The sequence below is a fragment of the Balaenoptera ricei genome, chromosome 8 (assembly GCF_028023285.1).
Source record: "Balaenoptera ricei isolate mBalRic1 chromosome 8, mBalRic1.hap2, whole genome shotgun sequence".
NCBI lineage: Eukaryota > Metazoa > Chordata > Mammalia > Artiodactyla > Balaenopteridae > Balaenoptera > Balaenoptera ricei.
The window spans coordinates 78,620,822-78,644,632 of record NC_082646.1 but is presented as its reverse complement, the minus strand read 5'-3'; the positions used below and the strand labels follow the sequence as shown (position 1 = coordinate 78,644,632).

General features: G+C 37.7%; 1 protein-coding gene and 1 long non-coding RNA gene across 2 annotated transcripts; one reads left to right on the top strand and one right to left on the bottom strand.

Annotated features, from left to right (window-relative positions):
- Positions 1 to 287: 287 nt before the first annotated feature.
- LOC132369895 (uncharacterized) lies at positions 288 to 11,626 on the bottom strand. The gene is made up of 3 exons (XR_009504485.1): positions 11,484 to 11,626; positions 10,219 to 10,294; positions 288 to 670 (listed from the first exon to the last, which is right to left on the bottom strand). It is a non-coding gene; the product is annotated as an uncharacterized LOC132369895 (long non-coding RNA).
- A 4,085-nt stretch (positions 11,627 to 15,711) lies between these two features.
- On the top strand, positions 15,712 to 17,045 carry LOC132369894 (NF-kappa-B-activating protein-like). Its single transcript, XM_059929601.1, has one exon. It carries the CDS (start codon positions 15,741 to 15,743, stop codon positions 16,995 to 16,997), a length of 1,257 nt encoding a protein of 418 aa, XP_059785584.1. The 5' UTR covers positions 15,712 to 15,740; the 3' UTR covers positions 16,998 to 17,045.
- The last annotated feature ends 6,766 nt before the right edge of the window (positions 17,046 to 23,811 follow it).

Here is a 23,811-nt window from a genome sequence, read left to right as displayed (position 1 = left end):
TAAAACTACCCAAGTCGAATTTTTAAGATTGAAAGCAATTGTTCCAGATCTGAAAAATAATAGAATTAAGGAGGCATGGCTGTTTTGAATGTCTACATGAGTCACTGTACCAGAATAATAGCAAAACTCCACTCTAGGCTGATTACCTGTGAATGAGAGAATTAGTTTCATCTATTCAAAATATTTAAACCTATACCTCTGATTATTTTAAGGTAAAATGTGTGTGTGTCTCTTTCAAATTTAAATTATCTAGAGAATTGCCTCAATTCTATGCTTTACACTGCTTGTGATGGTTAATTTTATATGTCAACTTGACTGGGCTAAAGGATGCCCAGATGGCTGGTAAAATATCATTTCTGGGTTTGTCTGTGAGAGTGTTTCCAGAAGAGATTAGCATTTGAATAAGTAGACTGAGTAAAGAAGATTACCCTCATCAATGTTAGTGGGCATCATCCAATTCATTGAGGGCCTGATTAGAACAAAAAAGCAGAAGCAGGGTGAATTTGCTTGAGATGAGACATTCATCTTCTCCTGTCCTCAGACATCAGTGCTGCGGGATCTCAGACCTTCAGACTCACATTAAATTGCACCACTGGCTTTCCTGGTTTCTCCAGGTTGCAGATGGCAGATTATGGGACTTCTTCGCCTCCGTAATTGCATAAGAGAATTCCTATAACAAATATCATCATATAAATAAATATCTCTTGTTTCTTCTGTTTCTCTGGAGAACCCTGGCTGATACTCTGCTTCACAGTAAAGATTTAGAGATTATGTATTTGATTTGAGCATTTTAGACAAACATTGACAATTCAGTTCCTAGAATGGAATTCTTCTATTTGCCATTCTATACTGACTATACCAACAGGTTAATCACCATCTGTACTCTTTGTGTGTGCAGTGTGCTTTTATTTAGGATGTCTGTACTGTGTGCACATTCAGTTTAACTGAAATTCTACAATAAAGATGATTTTTAATATAACCCCTACCTTCAAACCTCAAAATTTTTTTTACTGATTATCAAAACATCTAAAGATGTTTAGTGCCATTAGGATAATTTAGCATTTTAGGGAATTTGTTGTTTATTTTTGGATTTGTTCAAATCTTTTCAGATTATAATGAAGTGGCAGCAATGAACAATAAGAAAATTATGCAGCACACAACTTCCTACTAAGGAATAATCACATACCAATTACCTTAAGGGAGCAATCACATTCTCCTGTTGCTTGCCCTTAGCTCCTCTACTTACATCATTTTGGAAGCAGATAAACTTTATGAAGATTTAAGATGCTTCAAAATACCATTCTATTTATTTATTTTTTCCTATTAAACTCCACTAATACAGTCTAGGAAACTGGGAGAACAAATAGATAATGTTCCTTCTACAGAAACTTTTAACCAAAAATGTACTTCTTTGAGATTACCTATTTAAATAACTGAGGATTGGTTTGTGCTCTTTCTAACAGATGTTTTAAAGGGTTATTTTTTTGTACACTCATTTCTTACAGCACCAATCATGAGGCATTTACAATAGGTTTTCTTGTATGATAATTGAGATATGTCTAATCTAGATTGTGTTACTTCCATTGTACCCCAGACTCTGTTCAAGGAAGATGACCCCTCAGAATTGCCTCAGGTGATTGGGGCATTGTGAATCATTTATTCCTCTATGTGGGTTTAAAATGATTTCCAAAACTATGAAACATTTTGTAAATGAGGAGGGCTTGTTTGTTGTAGCTCCACGCCCCAGACTTATGATTCAAAGTAGATTAAAGAAAGACAGTGGTCCCTGGTGAAGGCCTATTATGTAAACTGATCTAAGTGGGTAGGGCGGTATGCAGCAGAAGCCTCTGAGGTGAGAGGCAATAGACTTTGTATAGTTCCCTCGCTCACACCTCACTGTTAATGAGATGTTACAGGGTCTCCTACCAAATTCTTATATCACTTTACTACTGAGCAGGCACGAACTGTTGTTTCTGTAATGTGACACCCCATTCTATGACTGGAAACACTCCAAATGTACCATGTTTGAACGGTTCTTTCTAAAATGGACTCTAGGTTAGCCACCTTCTTATTGGATAAGGTGATAGGAGCATTTGTTAGACCAGGGGGACCCAGGTCCCAAATAAGTTCTAGAGCTAAAGTGATGCTTTGAAGGTGTTGAGCACTTGGCAGATTTTGATATGTGGTTCAGGAAAAGGCCCTGGAGCTTATAAAATATTTCTAGTTAACAAGAGGTCTTGAACGCCACTTATTTTTACCAATGGGGAAAATCAACATTCCTTTTGTAAATTAACAGCTGTGTTATTAGAATATATTTAGAATAAATATTTGAAATGCTGGCATATTCACTTTGGAATGTGGATTCTTGATTGCAGCACTGTAAATTCTAAGTAGCTGTCCCTAGGGTGCAAATTAAAGTTAATTCACACACATAAACATGCACAGTGCACACACCCACAAACACAGATCTACATAATATACTATTATTTATATGGAAGTATCTTAATATAAATTGCCACACAAATTATAACAAGGCAATGAAATCATATTTCAGAACCTCCATAATCTAGAATTCTTTACAATTAATACCTTCTCTACCCCAGTAGAATCAAATGCCACATCCTCTATGTATCCATAACCCTGTGCACTCAGGAATAAACTGAGTTCCTACATGCACTTTGCTTGTAGTCCTCTTCCACCAACATGCAAGTTTTTGGTCACAAATAAATTATAACTGAAAGAAAAATATGTTTCAGTGATTCCTGCGCTTCATACTTTATTCTTTCTTCTACTGTCTCTTCATTCTTCCTACTCAAGAGGAATTGTTGGGGTGGGTGGAAGCCAGGACCAGGAACCAGCAGAAGAGAGATACCACTTAGCTACATAGTATCATAAATAAATAAGTACCAAATTTGGCCTTGCCTTCTCCTACTCTTTCCCTTGGATTTCATCAAAGGTATCAACTATGTGACAGGTTGGGCAAGCACCAAACAATGGATTTAGAAAAGTATGGAGCCATAATCAAATCTCTATAACTGAGATACTTACAAATATAAAAAGGAACATACTATTTTGTATGAACATTAAATGTCATCATTGTAGCATGTCTCTTATTACACTAGCCCTCTAAAAATGAGATTCCAGAATGCTCTTTTTGCTTTTGTAATTCTCAGTTTCTGGAATAGTTAAATGGAGAACTCCCCCATGGAAACAGCAGATGGCACGTTTCATGGTGTCCCTTCTAATAGTTTCTAGGAGTGTCTCTCCCTTGATTTTGTGAGGTCTTTGAGGACAAGAACTGGGTGTTGTTCATTTTTGTATCTCTACCACTGACTCCTTAGTAGATATTCAAAACTGTACATTGAATAAAAGAGTGAATGAATAAAAATATGAACCAATGAAGGAAATATATACATGCTCGTTTATAGAAATGAAAGAAAAGTAGAATGGTAAAAAAGCCAAATGAGGTCATTTAAATCTTTGGCCAGTAGGGGGTAGATTAAATCTATTTTTTTTTTTCTGTAAATAGCAAGATGAGCAAATTTTTACTTCCTCCTTTAGAAACTTGCATACTTAAAGTTCAGTAGAAACAAACAATTAGCCTTGTGAGGGTGCCTGTAAAGTAACTGTTTATAAAAGTGAAAATATATTGTTACTCTTTAATATTTTAAGCAACCAGGTATAATGATTTGCTGTGACTTGAGAGAAGTGAAAAAGTGGGGAGTGAGGATATCAAGGCAACTACTATTCCAGGCAGATGAGTTGCGAGGGCACAGCCCTGAGGCCTGTTCAAGAAGTGGTGATTGGAGCAGAGAGAGTTGGGGAGAGTAGAGGGAGAGACTGTTGGAGACTGAACTGGGTAAGGACTTGGTATTTCACTCTGAATGAGGTAGGAGGACTTTAAGAAGTTTGAGTAGAAGAATGTAATAATTGACATATTTTAAAAGTATCATTCTGGCTACTGTGATATCAGGATAGAGACACAGAATGGAAGTCAGAAACCTGCTAAAGGGCACATGGGGGTTTTTCTGTTGGAGGAGATGGAAAATAGATGAAAGAGATCATCTCAGGAAGTGAGAAATACAGAGAACAACTCTGCTGATGTGTGTTGGGGACTGTGTGGCTAATCTTCCACTTTCGATAAGGTCATTAGGGTCAGTCTTTCTTAGGAAGTAACATTTTAGCTTAGATGAGAAGATGAGAAAACCCAGCTTTATGAATATAAAGGAGCAGAGGATGCTTGGCCAAAGAATAGCAAGGATGAGCATTGCTCAAACATCACACAGTGATTAATGAATTTTCAGTTAACACTAAGCCATCAAGTCAAAATTTGAACCCTTTAATGTAGTTCAGATTTGGGAGGTGTGTGGTGGAGTTGAAGTGCACAGGCTTCAAAGCCAGGCTAATTTTACTTCAATTCAAAATTTCCCCCTTATGAGTTATATGACCTAAGATGAGTCACTAAACCTCTCTGAGCTTCACTGGCCTCATTTGAAAATGGGAATAAAACTGACCAGACAGTGCTGTTGTGAGGATTAAATGAGACAACACGCATAAAGTATCTAGCATAACTCCTGATGTGTATTTTGTGTTCAACACTTATTATTCCCTTCTTAAAATGAAGAAAAGGATAATGCGTCATCACAGCTGAATAAGATAAAGATGTTGTTTCTTTGTAGTAGACAATTCTAACATGGAGTATGGGGAATTGCTTTCCCCTACTTCTCAGTGCTTTGCTTCACGTACAGATGGGTTCTGTTGACCCTCTATTAGAGGAAAGGATGGGTTTGGAGTTGACAGTTGTACAGCAGGGGTGCTGAGTGGGCCACCTTCTTGAGCTTAGCCTTACTTAGGGTTAATAGTTCATCGTTATGCTATGCTGGCCTAGGGTAGAAGATTCTTTGATAACCGGAAGAGGAAATATCCCCAGACACAAGTCCAAGAGATGCAGAGTCTTGGAGGCCACGGCTCAGAGTTATGTACTGTCTGCAACAAAAGTGACTTTTTAAATTTAACACAGAACTTAGTGATCCATAATTTCAAATGCAAATATTGAATAAAAGACTTAAAATTTTTGTTGGTTATTTTATTCTGAAAAATTATTTTTAACATTTCACTAGTAAGTATGATTCTCTGTCTAGTGCTTCAGAACTGTAACCTTTGTTTTTCTGTGACTCAGTATAATTCTATTTCAAGAGCTCATTCCCCTGATGATAGGAGCTAAAATCTCAATCAGTTCAAGGTCCTTGCCCCTCTCCCCCAGGTTGGTGGCTGAATTTCGTAGCTCATGTTGCAGGGCACATTGATGTCTGGCTCCTGACTGTCATCTATACATGCAGACATCTTCTGTGATGTCAGTCATCTGGCCTAGTCCTGAGCCATTGATTCCTACAAATTGCTGTTGTGCTGTCCTTTGCCCTAGGTCTGGCTCTTTCTGCTGCCTCAGAGTGCCTCCTGGGAGCATGGAAAACCATTGACTGCTCTCCCTGTCTACTCTGAAGCTATGGGAAACTGGGGGATGGGGTGGGGCCAGGGGCTGTACAGGCATGTACCCTGTAGCCATTTCTACTTTAGTGTTTCTGGGAGTAGCTTCTCAGGAATATCACCCCCTTTCTCAGCTTTCTTCATTTCCTTCTGACTTTTTTCTGTTTAGGTTTTTACAGTTTGAAAGCTGCAAACTGAATTAAGCATTCTGCTGGGTCATCCCATCCCTGGAATAGTAAGACCAGAAGCCTAGTTGCTCTAATTAGGAGAAGGGGTTGGGTAATGAGAAACATCTTGGTTAAAAACATTGATTAATATTTCAAAATAATTTTGGTATTTCCATCACTTATGTAGAAAAATGCAGTTGATGAAATAATCTTTTATCAACTTTAATCAAAGCTAGTTTTAGGTGTGGAGAAAGGATAGTTACCCCCTAAACAGGGAGGGGGGTCAATATTCATTGTTACATCTATGGTGCATCTCCTGAATTTTGTTCCTCAGTGTTCTTTTATTTTTTTATTTTTTATAAATTTATTTTTATTTATTATTTATTTATTTGGGCTATTCTGGGTCTTTGTTGTGGCATGCAGGCTTCTCTAGTTGTGGCGTGTGAGCTCTCTGGTTGCGGCGTGCAGGCTCTAGAGAGCATGGGCTTAGTACTTGCTACGCATGGGCTTAGTTGCAATATGTGAGATCTTAGTTCCCGGACCAGGGATCGAACCCAGGCCCCCTGCATTGGGAGTGCAGCGTCTTAAACACTGGACCACCAGGGAAGTCCCTCTCAGTGTTCTTTTAAAGACAAACTTTTTTGAGTGACTCAGATCAGCAATATTTAAAGATTGCCCCTATCTCATATTCTTAGTTTTGTATAAATCATGTCCCCTAGTCAAAAGGAGTATCACAAGCAAGTTGGTTTATATTTATTTTGTACTGCTAAAACATGGTCCTAGAGATTATGATCATGAAAGACTTCAATATATTACTGTATTACAGTATACAGTATATACTGTATTAGCACTATTTTAGCCAAAAGCCACAGAAATCTAATTTAAACTCCTGAAGCTAAAAGGAGAATATATTGGCTTATATATTTGGAACCACTTGATTCTGCATATCAGAATTAAGTGACATAAATTGTATTATTGAAGTTTTCTTTGTTGTTGTCTGTCTCTTCTGTCTCCATCGTTTAGCTCTTCTTCCTTCTACATGTAGGTTCAGTTCTCAGACTTTCTGTGGTAGGAGAGATAACCAAGCTTATATCCTTATAGCTTGTGAGTCAAAAAAAGAACTCTTTTTTTTTCCGCACCCCCCTCAGTCTCCAAATATCTATTATCTGGAAGACTTATACTTCTTTAGGCCATGTGTCCATTCTTAATCCAATCACAGTACTAGAGAGATAGAGTCTCTGATTGGCTGGCCTTAATTACATGTTCACAGCTGTAATTGACAGCTTCACCAGGACCACATGGAAGGTGGAAGCATTGATTCCTGATAGAAAAAGCAGAGAATGGAGAAGGGCTACAACAACAAAACAGATCTCCACTACAAATTAGCAGAGGGGGTAGGCTGAGGCTCTCTTTGTGTTTCTCTTTAAATTTATTTTGGGGGCTAAGTACACATTCATGATTGGTTCATGCATCATGAATGGAGACTCATAATACCCAAAGCACCTTACGAGAAAAGATAATGGCTATTTCCATATCTCTCAACTAGGTTTTTACCTTGGTTTTAGAGATACTCTATGGAATTTCTCATTAAGATATATTTTGTTATTTTTCCCCTCCTAACACTTCCTCCATCCTGTGTCACCATGTACAAAGGTGCTTTTGTGACTAAATTTGCACAGTTGGTTGAACAGGCTATTAGTAAGCCAGAATAGGTGGTGATAAAAATTTGTTTGTGTGGGATTTGATCCAGTGTGCTAAAAAAAAATTATTTCGAAGTTTCTTTGGAAGTAACCTCCTTCTAGATTAAAAAAAAAACAAAAACAAAACTGCAGAATCCTTCATCATATATCACACTTGTATCTCAGAATCTAGTTCCTCTTCTTCACTTTGTTTCTATGGCATGATACATGTTCCTGCCAAAGTCAGAATTATCAGTGATATGGAGAATGAGACTAAATCAGATTTACTGTAGCTTGTGGACAAAGCACCTCCAAATCAGGCAGAAAATGTCAATATCATTGACCTCGAGGGAGATATGTGGTTTTTGTACAGTGTAGCTTTGGACTCTTCAGCCAGCAGCAAAGCATCAAAACAGCAGCATAGAGGGATTTTCTCATGACCAGAATATAAAGTGTCATTGATCCAGACTTAGGAAGGGCTATAACAGTTCCAAGTCTGTACTGGGAGAACTGAACATGTGGCCAAAAAATCTGAAATTCTAATCCTGGCTCTTTCTCTGCATCTCTGGGATTTCTTGCTTAATCACTGAACCTCTTTCTGCATCACTTTCCACTTTGATATAAATATGATGATAATAGTTCTCATGGAATCTGGACTAGATATTGCTGCTCTTTTTATTTATGGCTATACTATTTTCATTAATAATATTGTAATGGTTAGTTTTATATGTTAACTTGATTGGACTAAAGAATGCCCGGATAGCTGTAAAACATTTCTGAATGTGTCTGTGAACGTATCTCCAGAAAAGGTTAGCACTTGAATCAGTAGATTGAGTACTGATGCATTGGTGAATCATCCTCACCAATGCAGATGAGAGTCATCCAATCCACTAAGGACCTAAATAGCACAAAAAGTGGAGAAAGAGCCAATCTTTTCTCTCTGCTTGAGCCGAGACATCCATTGTCTCCTGCACTCTGACATTGGGCCTTTGGACTCAGTCCAGGACTTAGACTGATATTCTGATTCTCAGACCTTCAGCCTTGGACTGAATTACACCACCAGTTTTCCTGGTTCTTCAGCTTGAAGACAGCAGATCATGGGACTTCTTGGCCTCCATAACCATGAGTCAATTCCTGTAATTTATTATATATCCTAAGGATTCCATTTTTCTGGAGAACCTGGACTAATACAAATATCCTCATTTAATATTTCGTACATGATGTGTGTGCCTTTACAGAGACTTCACATTTGTGATGTCATTTAATCTTTTCAACAACCCAGCCAAGAGAGTATTTTTATTCCAACTTTTAGAAAAAGAAACTGAGAAATACAGAGGTGAGGTGACTTCTCTATAAGCCCTAGAATAACATGGAAAGTTCCAGGACTTAAACTTCTGTCTCTATATTTTGACACATTGCTTGTTCTTATCTTTCTTTTTGATTTTGTGATTATATATCCCTCTCTTTGCTAGTAAAAACGTCTTCACTCTAAAGCCATGCATTTCTTTCTTCTGTGTCTTCCATGCTTCTTTGTAAAAAAAATAAATAGAAACTTATATTTAATGAGTATTCACTATAGGACAAAATCTATGCAAATTGTTTTACAGTCATTGTTTCATTTATTTCTGGCTGAAACACTATAATTTAGGTACTATTCTTATCCTTATTTTACAGATGCGTATATTGGGCCTTAAAGAGTTTAAGAAACCTGCTTACCGTCACACACTGACAATCTGAGCTCTTAAGTACTTTCAGATACTGTCTCCCTGATTTACAGCAGCTGCTTTCTGGTATCTCTTTCCAGCTACTTCAAAAAAGATGGATTAGGTAGCTGTGCCCCTACAAGAGTAATTTTCTTCATTATACGAAGTTTTTTCCTGTATTTCCACATTGCTATCCTTACCTTCCTTTAGTTAGGGCATGCCAATTGAACATGCCTTTCCCCCTTTATTCATTTTCAGTTTAACAGAACAAACATGTAGGGAAATCTGTCTTGCCACGTCACTTGTCATAGTCTCCCTGGGGAATATTGCCCATGTCCATGCTTTACCTTTTACCTAAAGCTGATGACTCCCAAATATGGTATTCTGAGGGATGCAAAGAGGACTGCTGATTTAAAAATTATGTGTACTACTAAGTTTGGAAGACAATGGATTTTTAACAATCAATCTTTTCATGGCATTTGGCATGCTGATAAATATTGTGACTCACTAAGAAGATCCAGTATTAGGCCTTACTCAAACTTATTTTTTGTGGAACCCGTCTTGGAATAACATCTTGCATAACTAATGTTCCTTGGAACCTAACTAAGGATATTGTGTCCAAATTTCTGATTCCTCATTAGACCTGTACTGGGCTCCAGGTATACATTTCTAAGTTCATTCTTGATATCTAGATTTGAATAACACATAGCTGTCTCAAAATCAGCATCAGATTTTTCTTTTCATTCTATTTTTCTGATTAACCACATACATTTATTTGGAGTACATGAAAAAAGAGGTGAGGGGAGAAAAAATATTTGAATAAATAATGCCTGAAAAATTCCCAAATATGATGATCAGAACTACAAACACGCATATTCAAGAAGCCCAACGATTTCTTAGCTGACTGTATGTTAATAAAATTACGTTAATACGCCCCATAATCAACTTGCTGAAAAGCAATGATAAAAAGAAGATCTTAAGAGCAGCCTGAGAAAAATAATATATTACATACAGAGGAAGAAAATAAGATTCACAACCAGACGACAATATAGAATGACATTTTTAATAAACTGAAAGAAAAGAACTGTCAACCTGGAATTCTATAATCTGCAAAATAACCTTTGAAAAATATAAGAGATATAATGATTTTTGTTTCAGACAAATAAAGCTGAGAGAATTCCTTACCAGCAGATCTGCACTCAAGAAATTTTAAAAGTAGTTCTTTAGTCCAGGGAAAATACTACCAGATGGAAATTTGGATCTACATAAAGGAATGAAGAGCACAGCAAATGGTAAATATGTGGGAAATGGTAAAATGCAATTTTTCTAATTTTTAATTTCTCTAAAAATAGTTGACTGTTTAAAGCAAAAATAATAACAAATGAAATTTATAACTATGTAGATGTGAAATGTATGATAATAACACCACAAAGGAGATGAGGGAGAAAATGGAGGTCTATTGTTGTAATGTTCTTATACTATATGTGAAGTGCTATAATATTAAATGAAGATAAACCATAATAAAGATGTGTATTGTAAACCCTAGAGCAATGATTGAAAAAAAATACAAAGAGGTAGGACTAATAAGCCAATAAAGGAGAAAAAAATGGAAACATAAAAACATTAAGTTAATTTTTAAAAAAGTAGGAGAAGAAGGGAAAAAAGCCTATTCTAATAATCCAGGAGGGAGATGATAGTTTCTTGGATTGTGGTAGTTGTACTGGATATTGTTATTTGTAGTAGTGTTCTGTACAGGTCTCAGCCTATCAATAACTAGTGTTGTAGCTAGACTGGCCCTTGTGATTCTTTTATGATTAAAAGTCACCCACAGCAATAACCATCAGGGAACTTTGAAAGAGATAAGGTTTATTATTTATGAATCTTGGAAATTACCCAGTACACCTGGGGTCACACAGCGAGGTCACCTGTACATGGAGAGAACTGGGGTTCTGCTTTTATTGGGGTCAAAGTGGGGGCCTGAGGTTTTGAGGGCTCACTCTTTGTTGGTGAATTGAAAGCGTAATAGTGGGAATTTAAAGCCCCAGGAAGAGAAAAAGCAAGTGGCCCAGATGGTTAGTTGTAAAAATCAACCAAGATCTCTAAAACAAACGGTGGAGAGCAGCTCAGAGAGTTTAGCAATTTGACCATAGTTACAAAGCTAATAAGTGGGGTGCTGGTGTTGGAATTAGATGATCTGACTTCTGAGTCCAAGCCTCATGATCCTCTAGAGTAATCCTGCTGGTTCTTTAACTTACTGATTCAGAGTCCAATTTTCTCTCATTTATTTTTCTATTCTTTCTAGCCCTGACTCAGGCCACCCCAATCTGGACTGTCATTACAGGACGGATTTATTCTTGACCATTTTGTGCCTCCCCTGATTCTTCTGCTCACTCAGAGTGAAAGCAGGGGAAAAGAACACAAACATACAATGATCCATCTTTATTCCTTACCTCTTAGCTCTGACAAACAGACTGCATTTGCTGACCTAGCTCCAGGGGAGGCAATTCTCATCCCAAGTGAAGATCTCATTGCTGGCTCTGTTGGTTTCAAAGATCCAGCTGGCCTTGTGCTGCCCAACACTTATCCACGGCAGTTCACAGATACTGGTTCTTAGGATGGGAATGTCCCAGCTCAAGTCACAATTAGAAAGGACGTTGCTCATGAACCCAAGGTTCCTAGGCAACAGATAAAGAGTCAATTGAATGTTATTGGCTGCACATCCCGTCCTGCTGCTGTGTCCATGGTGCTTGTTATAGAGGCTCTTGGTTACTTTTCTACATGCTCATCTGCTAAGATGGCAGCATGCCCTCTTGTTCTGTATTTGGATTCCTGCCCGTGGCCATGGCTACCAGGCCATGACAGATGCCTGCAGGTCAACGCAAGTGTTAGATCTTTTCTACGTATGTCTCCTCTGGCAGCAACAGACCTTGTAAGACATATGCACACCTGTTGAATGTCATATGCCAAACAACATGGCTATTTGGGAATGGGATTAGGAAAAGGCAGCTGCCATAAAGTCAGCCCTCATCACATGTGAAACTTGGAGTGTCAAAATCCCTCATACCTTGCTGGGAGGACAGGACTGTCAGAGGGCATGAGGAAAGTTCAGGACAGCAAGGGGTGCCAAGTGATTATGAAATCTCAGACAAACACAGACCATGGAATAGCAGGTATTACTGTGAACCTTCTCCAAAATGGGCAACTTGATGGAAGCAGAATCTGACAAGGTTGAGAGAAGTCTGTGTAATGAACTCACTGGCCTTTATAATAGAAAAGTGAAGGATCTAAATCTCACCCTTGTGTTTGAAACCTATAAGAAATGTTTTCCAGAAGCCTTAATTCTAGGCATTTGAAACTCAGACAAGTGCACTCATGTATATTGCTTGTGAGCTTCCTTATTTTATTATAAGCTGTAGCAGTGATCTCAGTGGGGTGCTGAGGATACAGCATCCTCAGATACTCTTTACTCTTACAGATCAAGAATAGAATGGGGTGAAAAAATTATTTGATTTTTAAATCAAAGCTTGATAATTCTGCGATAATTTTAATATCAAAAGCTTTAAATATTGATCAAGAAAACTATGTGTAGATATATTTAAAGAGTATAATTTGATGAAACACTGTGGCATTACATTGATTTATGATATTTAATCCTTTTCTTGATGAGTCTTAACAAGAAGAAAAAAATGCATCAACATTTTTTGTGTCAACATTTTTGACTTCTACATGCTGGATATTATACATACATATACAAACTTACTCCTCACACCAACAACTCTATGAGATAGATACCTTCACCCCCATTAATAATAATAATGTATAATAATAATTATTATCACATAGTATGTTATTATTAAATAATGTATTAGTATTGTTAGTTCCAATAACCTAAAGTAATTTTGTGAGGTTATTTAACACTTTTGACCCCTAGGTACTAATAATCTAAGCCTAGGAATAATCAAGGGATTTATGAAGAATAGGAGGAGTATCAGGCAGATTTAGAGCAAATTTGTTTTACAGTTCTCCTCTAGTAAAGACAAATATTTTGTAGGTTTCTGAGTGAAAGGAGAGTTTTAGATTTTATATATTTAAATATATAGGTTAGACTCTAAGCTATATATTGGCAAGGATCACACAATATTATGAGTGACCATTATTATGGCAAGGATTGCTCATTATTATGGCCCTAGTGCAAAGCACAGGAACTGGACATCGAATTTGTTGAATGAATAAATGAATGGTGGGTTCAGAGATAATTGGCAATGCCCTCCAAATTTATTTGTGTAAAATTGATATGCTCTCAAAACACACCCCCCCACACACACACCCACACACCCACACACACACACATTTTCCCCCAGGAGAAGGTGCTGAGAATAAATCCATTAGGAGGATAAGATCATAGCAGACCAGGTCAGAGAGAACAAAAGCATGAGCCCAGGCTGTGGCAGTGAGGACAGAGAGCAAGAACTGATGGAATCGTGTCTTCTGAAGAAGTCTTTAACAGATCTATTTACCTGTAAGGGCAGACATGAGAGAGGAAGAGCAGTTTAGGGCCACTCCAAGATACACAGTAGATGACCTGGGAAACAGGATAATGCCTCGACAATGCATGAAATACCTTAAAATGTTTTTGAAAAGGAATGCTAAGCTTAAAATTCAGTCTGAGGTCTTGAGGGCTCTCAGACAACAGTCAAGAGTGTGGACAGCTGAGTCTCAGTTGACTTATTGTTGCCATTTTCCTCCGCCCCTGCAGAGATCTGCAATGCTCAGAACATAGTAAGTGCTCAGTAAATGCAAACTGATAAAGGAAATGAATGTATTACCAAAGTTTCTCCGGAGGTTATGACTTCTCAGAAATGCTAACATCACCTGCTGTGTAATAGGAAATTAATGAAGACAGTGGCTTCCTCCGTAAGCTTAGAGATTGTGACTAGGGGCTTTTCATTTTTTAAAGGCTAGGATTGAAGCAAAACCAAATTAAATGATAGATGCCAGAAGAGATGTTATTTTCTGCATTCTGGTGACATTTATTTCCCTGACTCTTTGTTATTGCATTAAAGTTCCTATTAGTTTTTGTTTTCATTACTGACTTGTAAATGATAACGTTCCAGATGACATTTTCCTACTGGAAAGTTTCTTGCCATTAGAAAGTATAACTAATTACTCAGTGTCTCCAAGTTATCCAGGTAATGCTTTCCCAAGTTATTTACATTTTCTTAATAATAAATGAAACTGTTTTAATGAAATAGCTTTATTTCCTAATAAGTAAGACTTTTAATTGAACTGTGATATATGTGCACTTCCAGGTTGTTCTTTTATTTATTCACATTGCTTTGTAACCTCCATATAATTGGCAGTAACCAAGAGCTGAAAGGACCAGAGTCATTCACTAGAAGTATTGGGGTGGGAAAATAAAGTAGGAAAGACTGTACAAATTCTAAAGAAGAAGGATACTAAAGCCATCTTACTTCTGTACCTGGACTAATCTACTGTCTGTAGGGTAAACCATGACTTTTTTTTTTCTTTTTTATATGCAAGTGCCTGACAAAAGCTTTGATTGCTGAAGTATCCACTTCAGAGAGGCATCTACTTCAAAGATGGCTATCCTGAATAAACAGATTGCCAGCCACAGGTCTAGGTAAAGAGTCAGTTGCCCCCACCCCTGCTTTGCCCCTGGCTTTATTGTTTAGAGACCTTGGTTGATTTTGATAACTGACCATTTGGGTCCCTTGTCTTTTCTATTCTCTTGCTTTAAATTCCCAGTTTTATGTTTTAAATTCACCAATAAAGAGCAAGCCCCTGAAACCCTAGGCCCCCTACCCTTGAACCCAATAAAAGTAGAACCCCAGGCTCCTTCTTTCCTTAGAAAGAAAAAAACAAACAAACAGAAAACACCCAGGCTCTCTCTACTCTCCATCCACAACCTCTCCATATGCCCCCAGGTGTGCCTTTTATGCTCAAGTACTTGTAGGCAAGAAACCTTTTTTTTTTTTTTCCCCCAAAGTTTCCTGATAGTTATTGCTGAGGGCATCTTGCCATGAAAATAAGAACCACAAAGGCATGTCCAGCTACAACATTGGTTATAGATAGGCTGAGACCAGCACACAATACTGACCCATTAGTGAGTCACATTCATTCCCTCTTCTCTATCTTTATTCATGTCACTTTCTACCTCTGGATTATCCAGTTCTTAGTAATTCTTCAGCACTGAATTCAGTTGCTTATGGTACTGTGAAACTTTCCAGGCTCAGTACAATCCATGTTATATCATTTGTTCATTCATCATTTGTCAAACACTGGTGGGCAAGCCATTGCATTACATTTACAATTCAATATGGTAAGTGTTAGAATAGAGGGTTGGAAAAAGTGCTATGAAAATAAAACAGAGGTCCATCTTCTTTCCTCCTATTTATCATTTTTGACACTTCATCTGGCTTGTCATATCTCTTCCATTGAATTTAACTTTGGTAAAATCAAGGCTTTGTTTTCATGACAAAAAAATGTAGGGGGGATAGTAAGAGTGGGAGGGATGGAAGGTAGAGATACAAGGTTAATTATTGGTTAAGAAATGCAGTTAAGTTCCAAGGTTTTATCAGGTTCGGGTGGTGTTGCGGCTGCTGGTCCTGGTTGCCAAAGCAACGGAGATCTTCCCAACTCGCGAGAGCGCCCCCTTCTCCCACGGCTTCGGGGACCCAGCAACAGCTATGGCTCCGGTGTCTGGCTCCCGCAGCCCGGAGTGGGAGGCCTCGGGCTCCGGGGGGAAGCGTCGCAGTTCGTCAAAGAGACCTAAGACCAGCAAATCCTCTCGCTCCCCGCAGGGCCGCCGCTCTCGCTCGCACTCTTGCTCTCGGTCCGGGGACCGGAATGGCCTTAGCCATCAACTGAGTGGCCCCAGCCAAGGCTCCCGAAACCAGTCCTACCGCTCCCGCTCGCGGTCACGCTCTCGAGAGCGGCCCTCCGCGCCACGGGGCACCCCTTTCGCTTCTGCCTCCTCATCCGCCTATTATGGCGGCTACTCACGCTCCTATGGGAGCGACAAGCCATGGCCTAGCCTCCTGGACAAGGAGAGGGAAGAGAGCCTGCGGCAGAAGAGATTAAGTGAGAGAGAGAGGATTGGAGAATTGGGAGCTCCTGAAGTATGGGGACTTTCTCCAAAGAATCCAGAACCAGACTCTGATGAACATACACCAGTAGAGGACGAAGAGCCAAAGAAAAGCACCACTTCAGCTTATACTTCAGAAGAAGAAAAGAAGAAGAAGAAGAAGAAGTCTAGTCATTTAAAAGAAAGATCCAAGAAAAGGAGGAAGAAAAAATCATCTAAAAGAAAACACAAGAAGTATTCTGATGATAGTGACAGTGACTCTGATTCTGAAACAGACTCCAGTGATGAAGATACAAAAAGGAGAGCAAAGAAAGCCAAGAAAAAGGAAAAGAAGAAGAAATGCAGATTGAAGAAATATAAGAAAAAGAAGTCTAAGAAGAGCAGAAAAAATTCCAGTGATTCAAGTTCTAAAGAGTCCCAAGAAGAGTTTCTGGAGAATCCCTGGAGGGATCGATCAAAGCCTGAAGAACCCTCAGATTTGATTGGCCCAGAGGCTCCCAAAACACTTGCCTCTCAAGATGATAAACCTTTGAACTATGGCCATGCTCTGTTACCTGGTGAAGGTGCAGCTATGGCTGAATATGTAAAAGCTGGAAAACGTATCCCACGAAGAGGTGAAATTGGCTTGACAAGTGAAGAAATTGCATCATTTGAATGCTCGGGTTACGTAATGAGTGGTAGCAGGCATCGCCGAATGGAGGCTGTGCGACTGCGAAAAGAGAACCAGATCTATAGTGCTGACGAGAAGAGAGCCCTTGCATCCTTTAACCTAGAAGAGAGAAGAAAGAGAGAAAACAAGATTCTGGCCAGTTTTCGAGAGATGGTATACAGAAAAACTAAAGGGAAAGAGGACAAATAAGGATTTTCTGATTGTTCATCAGACATTTTTAACAACAAAAAAGGAAGTTTGGGTTCCATATATACACACAAAAAGATTATCATGATCTGAAAAACCTTTACAGTGCTACTGTGCCTTCTACTTAATTCTTTCAGTCCTTCTATAAAAAGCTGCTTATTGATGTAACTTTAGCAAGCTCTTTGGGTTATTTTGGATTGACCAAAACAACCTTCTGGTTTAAAAATCCAAATTATGAATGAAACTCTACTGTGTTGGGGGAGGTGGCATTGAGAGAAGGTGCTGGTGAGGTGAGAAACTGAACTCTCACACCAGGGGACAGTGCTCCCATTAGCTCTACATGGTGCCCACTCCCCAACCCATCCCAACTGAACTTGTGAGAAATTATCATTCCTCTATGTTGAATGTGTTATAAATGGACTTGATAGAAACACACAGGAGGCCACTTTTGTTAACAAAATGAAGGCATGGCTGAAAAAAGCAAATCTGGAATTTGAAGGTTGACTTGTGTATTACAATATTATTGTCAGCTCTGGAAGTAATGTATTTTGATTTTAGTCCCTACCTCCACCCCAAAACCAACAAACAAACCAAAAAGCAAACTAACCCACAGACTTGTTGAATTGAAAATGTGAACATTAGTTTTAAAATTCTTAATAGGTTAATTAAAAATGGTTATTTCAAATAAAAAAAAAAAAAGAAATGCAGTTAATCTGTTAGTCTGGCTGGGATTTAGGGACTAAGATACTGGATGGCTTCTGTGTGTTTTTTTCTTTTTTTCCATTCTCTTAAGGAAAAAGATGAAATCTAGTTCTTGTTAAGTACACTTGAATGCTAAACACAAGTGTGTGCATGCCTACCCACCTACTACCTTCCCCGCCCCTCATAAACACACACATTTTGACTGACAAAATGTCACCATGTGGCTTTGGGTCTTATAAAGTGAAAAAAAATTCCCTATGGATCCCCAGACATCGTGAATTTATCACATTAACTGAATCTTGATGTTTCACTTCTTCATTTCCTTAAAGAAAAAGGGTGGCAAAGTGGTCCATCATGATATATGGAAAGGACATACAAGAGAGGATCAGGGTGACTGCCCTTAAGACTTCCAGAAAACTAGGTGACTTTCTGTGCTTCCTTTCTTCAACATCTTCTTTCCACAAAGCAGATTCAGCAGATGATAAAATAATGCTAGCATAAATGGGAACATTTATGATAACAGTGCAGCTATCGAAGTTTGCTGGAATGGAAAATCAAGAACTCCCTGTTCTGAGATCACTTTTGGTTATGTTATTACAATTTTTATTTGAGGAAGGGGTGAGTTCCTGAGTTCAAAAGAACCATGGTGAAATGATTTTCATTGGTGGTCAGAGATGTGCAGGTGGGAAAAGTCCTCTTAGGAATGTGGTTTTCAACAGATTGGCTGTGGTATGCAAGAATCAGGCAAACTCTTCATTATTGGGCCAGCTGTCAAATTTTAAATGATGTGTAAAATTTGCTTTGGAAGCAACTAAGTATACATATTATTACCTTGACTTACAGCAGATGCAATATCGAACTGAGGGCTTTGTGCAAGCTTTTATATAGGTGAGTCCTTGTTGCTGGATGGCAAAAAGTGTAGTATAACATGGAAATGGCTTATTTACAGGAACACAGGGGATCTCTGTAAAGTGAAGGAAGCAATATAGTCAAATGTTCAACTCGATAATGCTGAATGCTGAAAGGAGACTGAGGAAATGGTGGAATACCTGTGAATAAAATGCAATCTTCAAGGATGAAAATTCTATTTTTTTTTTTTTTTACTTTTAAGTTAATTTAATTTTATTTTTTTCATATCTTTATTGGAGTATAAATGCTTTACAAAGTTGTGTTAGTTTCTGCTGTACAACAAAGTGAATCACCTATACCTATACATATATCTCCATATCCTCTCCCTCTTGCATCTCCCTCCCACCCTCCCCATCCAATCCCTCTAAGTGATCACAAAGCACCGAGCTGATCTCCCTGTGCCATGTGGCTGCTTCCCACTAGCTAGCTATTTTACATTTGGTAGTGTATATATGTCAATGCCACTCTCTCACTTCATCCCAGCTTACCTTTCCCCCTCCCTGTGTCCTCAAGTCCACTTGCTACATCGGCGTCTTTATTCCTATCCTGCCCCTAGGTTCCTCAGAACCATTTTTTCTTTTTTCTTTTTTAGATTCCATATATATGTGTTAGCATATGGTATTTGTTTTTCTCTGACTTACTTCATTCTGTATGACAGACTCTAGGTCCATCCACCTCACGACAAATAACTCAATTTTGTTTCTTTTTATGGCTGAGTAATATTCCATTGTATATAGGTGCCACATCTTCTTTATCCATTCATCTGTTGATGGGAACTTAGGTTGCTTCCATGTCCTGGCTATTGTAAATAGTGCTGCAATGAACATTGTGGTACATGTCTCTTTTTGAATTATGGTTTTCTCAGGGTATATGCCCAGTAGTGGGATTGCTGGGTCATATGGTAGTTCTATTTTTAGTTTTTTAAGGACCCTCCATACTGTTCTCCACAGTGGCTGTATCAATTTACATTCCCACCAACAGTGCAAGAGGGTTCCCTTTTCTCCACACCCTCCTTAGCATTTATTGTTTGTAGATTTTTTGATGATGGCCATTCTGACCAGTGTGAAGTGATAACTCCTTGTGGTTTTGATTTGCATTTCTCTGATGGTTAGTGATGTTGAGCATCTTTTCATGTATTTGTTGGCCATCCATATGTCTTCTTTGGAGAAATGTCTATTTAGGTCTTCCGCCCATTTTTGGATTAGGTTGTTTTTTGATATTGAGTTACATGAGCTGCTTGTATATTTTGAAGATTAATTCTTTGCCAGTTGCTTTGTTTGCAAATATTTTCTTCCATTCTGAGGGTTGTCTTTTCATCCTGTTTATGGTTTCCTTTGCTGTGCAAAAGCTTTTAAGTTTCATTAGATCCCATTTATTTTTGTTTTTATTTCCATTTCTCTAGGAGGTGGGTCAAAAAGGATCTAGCTGTCATTTATGTCATAGAATGTTCTGCCTATGTTTTTCTCTAAGAGTTCTATAGTGTCTGGACTTACATTTAGGTTTTTAATCCATTTTGCGTTTATTTTTGTGTGTGGTGTTAGGGTGTGTTCTAATTTCATTTTTTACATGTGTCTATCCATTTTTCCCAGCACCACTTATTGAAAAAGCTGTCTTTTCTCCATTGTATATTCTTGCCTCCTTTGTCAAGGATAAAGTGACCATATATGTGAGGATTTATCTCTGGGCTTTCTATCCTGTTCCATCAATCTATATTTCTGTTTTTGTACCACTACCGTACTGTCTTGATTACTGTAGCTTTGTAGTATAGTCTGAAGTCAGGGACCCTGATTCCTCCAGCTCTGTTTTTCTTTCTTAAGATTGCTTTGGCTATTTGGGGTCTTTTGTGTTACCATACAAATTGTAAAATATCTTGTTCTAGTTCTGTGAAAAGTGCCATTGGTAATTTGATAGGGATTGCATTGAACCTGTAGATTGCTTTGGGTAGTATAGTCATTTTCACAATATTGATTGTTCCTGTCCAGGAGCATGGTATATCTCTCCATCTGTTTATGTTATCTTTGATTTCTTTCATCAGTGTTTTATAGTGTTCTTAGTACAGGTCTTTTGCCTCCTTAAGTAGGTTTATTCCTAGGTATTTTATTCTTTTTGTTTCAATGGTAAGTGGGATTGTTTCATTAATTTCTCTTTCTGATATTTCATTGTTACTGTATAGGAATGCCAGAAATTTCTGTTCATTAATTTTGTATCCTGCAACCTTACCAAATTCATTGATTAGTTCTAGTAGTTTTCTGGCAGCATCTTTAGGATTCTCTATGTATAGTATCATGTCATTGACAAACAGTGACAGTTTTAATTCTTTTCTGACTTGGATTCCTTTTATTTCTTTTTCTTCTCTGATTGCTGTGGCTAGGGCTTCCAATACTATGTTGAATAATAGTGGTGAGAGTGGACATCCTTGTCTGTTCCTGATCTTAGAGGAAATGGTTTCAGTTTTTCACCATTGAGAATGATGTTTGCTATGGGTTTGTCATATATGGCTTTTATTACGTTGAGGTAGTTTCCCTCTATGCCATGCCCACTTTCTGGAGACTTTTTATCATAAATGGGTGTTGAATTTTGTCAAAAGCTTTTTCTGCATCTATTGAGATGATCATATGGTTTTTATTCTTTAATTTTTTAATATGATGTATCACATTGATTGATTTGTGTATAGTGAAGAATCCTTGCATCCCTGGGATAAATTCCACTTGATCATGGTGTATGATCCTTTTAATATGCTGTTGGATTCTCTTTGCTAGTATTTTGTTGAGGATTTTTACATCTATGTTCATCAGTGATATTGGTCTATAATTTTCTTTTTTTGTGATATCTTTATCTGGTTTTGTTATCAGGGTGATGGTGGCTTTATGGAACGAATTTGGGAGTGTTCCTCCTTCCATAATTTTTTGGAAGAGTTTGAGAAGGATAGGTGTTAACTCTTCTCTAAATGTTTGATAGAATCCGCCTGTGAAGCCTTCTGGTCCTGGACTTCTGTTTGTTGGAAGATTTTTAATTACCGTTTCAATTTCATTACCTGTGTGATTGGTCTGTTTATATTTTCTAATTCTTCCTGGTTCAGTATTGGAAGGTTGTACTTTTCTAAGAATTTGTCCATTTCTTCCAGGTTGTCCATTTTATTGGCATATAGTTGCTTATAGTAGTCCCTTATGATCTTTTGTATTTCTGTGGTGTCACGTGTACTCTCTCCTTTTTCATTTCTAATTTTATTGATTTGAATCCTCTCCCTTTTTTTCTTGATGAGTCTCGCTAAAGGTTTATCAATTTTATCGTCTCAAAGAACCAACTTTTAATTTTATTAATCTTTGCTATTATTTTCTTTGTTTCTATTTCATTTATCTCTGCTCTGATCTTTATGATTTCTTTCCTTCTACTGACTTTGGGTTTTCTTTGTTCTTTTTCTAGTTGCTTTAAGTGTAAAGATAGATTGTTTATTTGAGATTTTCTTGTTTCTTGAGGTGAGCTTGAATTGCTATGAACTTCCCCCTTAGTACTGTTTTTGCTGTGTCCCAAAGTTTTTGGGTCGTTGTGTTTTTGTTACCATTTGATTCTAGGTATTTTAAAATTTCTTCCTTGATTTCTTCAGTGATCTCTTGGTATTTGGCAGTGCACTATTTAGCCTCCATGTGTTTGTATTTTTTACAGTTTTTTTCCTGTAATTGGTATCTAGTCTTATAGTGTTATGGTTGGAAAAGATGCTTGATACAATTTCAAGTTTCTTGAATTTTACCGAGACTTGATTTGTGACCCAAAATATGATCTATTCTGGAGAACATTCCATGTACTCTTGAGAAGGAACTGTATTCTTTCCCTTTCAGGTGGAATGTCCTGAAAATATCAGTTAAGTCTATGTGGTCTATTGTGTCATTTGAGACTTGTGTTTCCTTATTTATTTTCTGTCTGGATGATCTGTCTATTGGTATAAGTGGGGTGTTAAAGTCCCCCACTATTATTGTGTTACTGTCGATTTCTCCTTTTATGGCTGTTAACATTTGCCTTATGTATTGAGGTGCTCGTATGTTGGGTGCATAAATATTTATAATTGTTATGTTTTCTTCTTGGATTGATCCCTTGATCATTATGTAATGTCCTTCCTTATCTCTTGTAACAGTCTTTATTTTAAAGTCTAGTTTATCTGATATGAGTATTGCTACTCCAGTTTTCTTTTGATTTCCATTTGCATGGAATATCTTTTTCCATTCCCTCACTTTCAGTCTGTATGTGTCCCTAGGTCTGAAGTGGGTTTCTTGTAGACAGCATATATATGGGTCTTGTTTTTGTATACATTCAGCCAGTCTCTGTCTTTTGGTTGCGGCATTGAATCCATTTACATTCAAGGTGATTATCAATATGTATGTTCCTATTACCATTTTCTTAATTGATTTGGGTTTGTTTTTGTGGGTCTTTTTCTTCTCGTGTGTTTCCCACTTAGAGAAGTTCCCTTAGCATTTGTTGTAAAGCTAGTTTGGTGGTGCTGCATTCTCTTAGCTTTTACTTGTGTATAAAGCTTTAGATTTCTCCGTTGAATCTGAATGAGATCCTTGCCAGGTGGAGTAACCTTGGTTGTAGGTTTTTCCCTTTCATCACTTTAAATATGTCCTGCTAATCCCTTCTGGCTTGCAGATTTTCTGCTGAAAGATTAGCTGTTAACCTTATGGGGATTCCCTTGTATGTTATTTGTTGCTTTTTCCTTGCTGCTTTTAATATTTTTTCTTTGTATTTAATTTTTGATAGTTTGATTAATACGTGTCTTGGCCCATTTCTCTTTGGGTTTATCCTGTATGGGACTCTGCGCTTCCTGGACTTGATTGACTATTTCCTTTCCCATATTAGGGAAGTTTTCCACTTATATAATAGATTATAATCTCTTCAAATATTTTCTCAGACCCTTTCTTTTTCTCTTCTTCTTCTGGAACCCCTATAATTCGATTGTTGGTGCGTTTAAGGTTGTCCCTGAGGTGTCTGAGACTGTCCTCAATTCTTTTCATTCTTTTTTCTTTATTCTGCTTTTCAGCAGTTATTTCCACCATTTTATCTTCCAGCTCACTTATCTGTTCTTCTGCCTCAGTTTTTCTGCTATTGGTTCCTTCTAGAGTATTTTTTATTTCAGTTATTGTGTTGTTCATCATTGTTTGTTTGCTCTTTAGTTCTTCTAGATCCTTGTTAAACATTTCTTGTATTTTCTCCA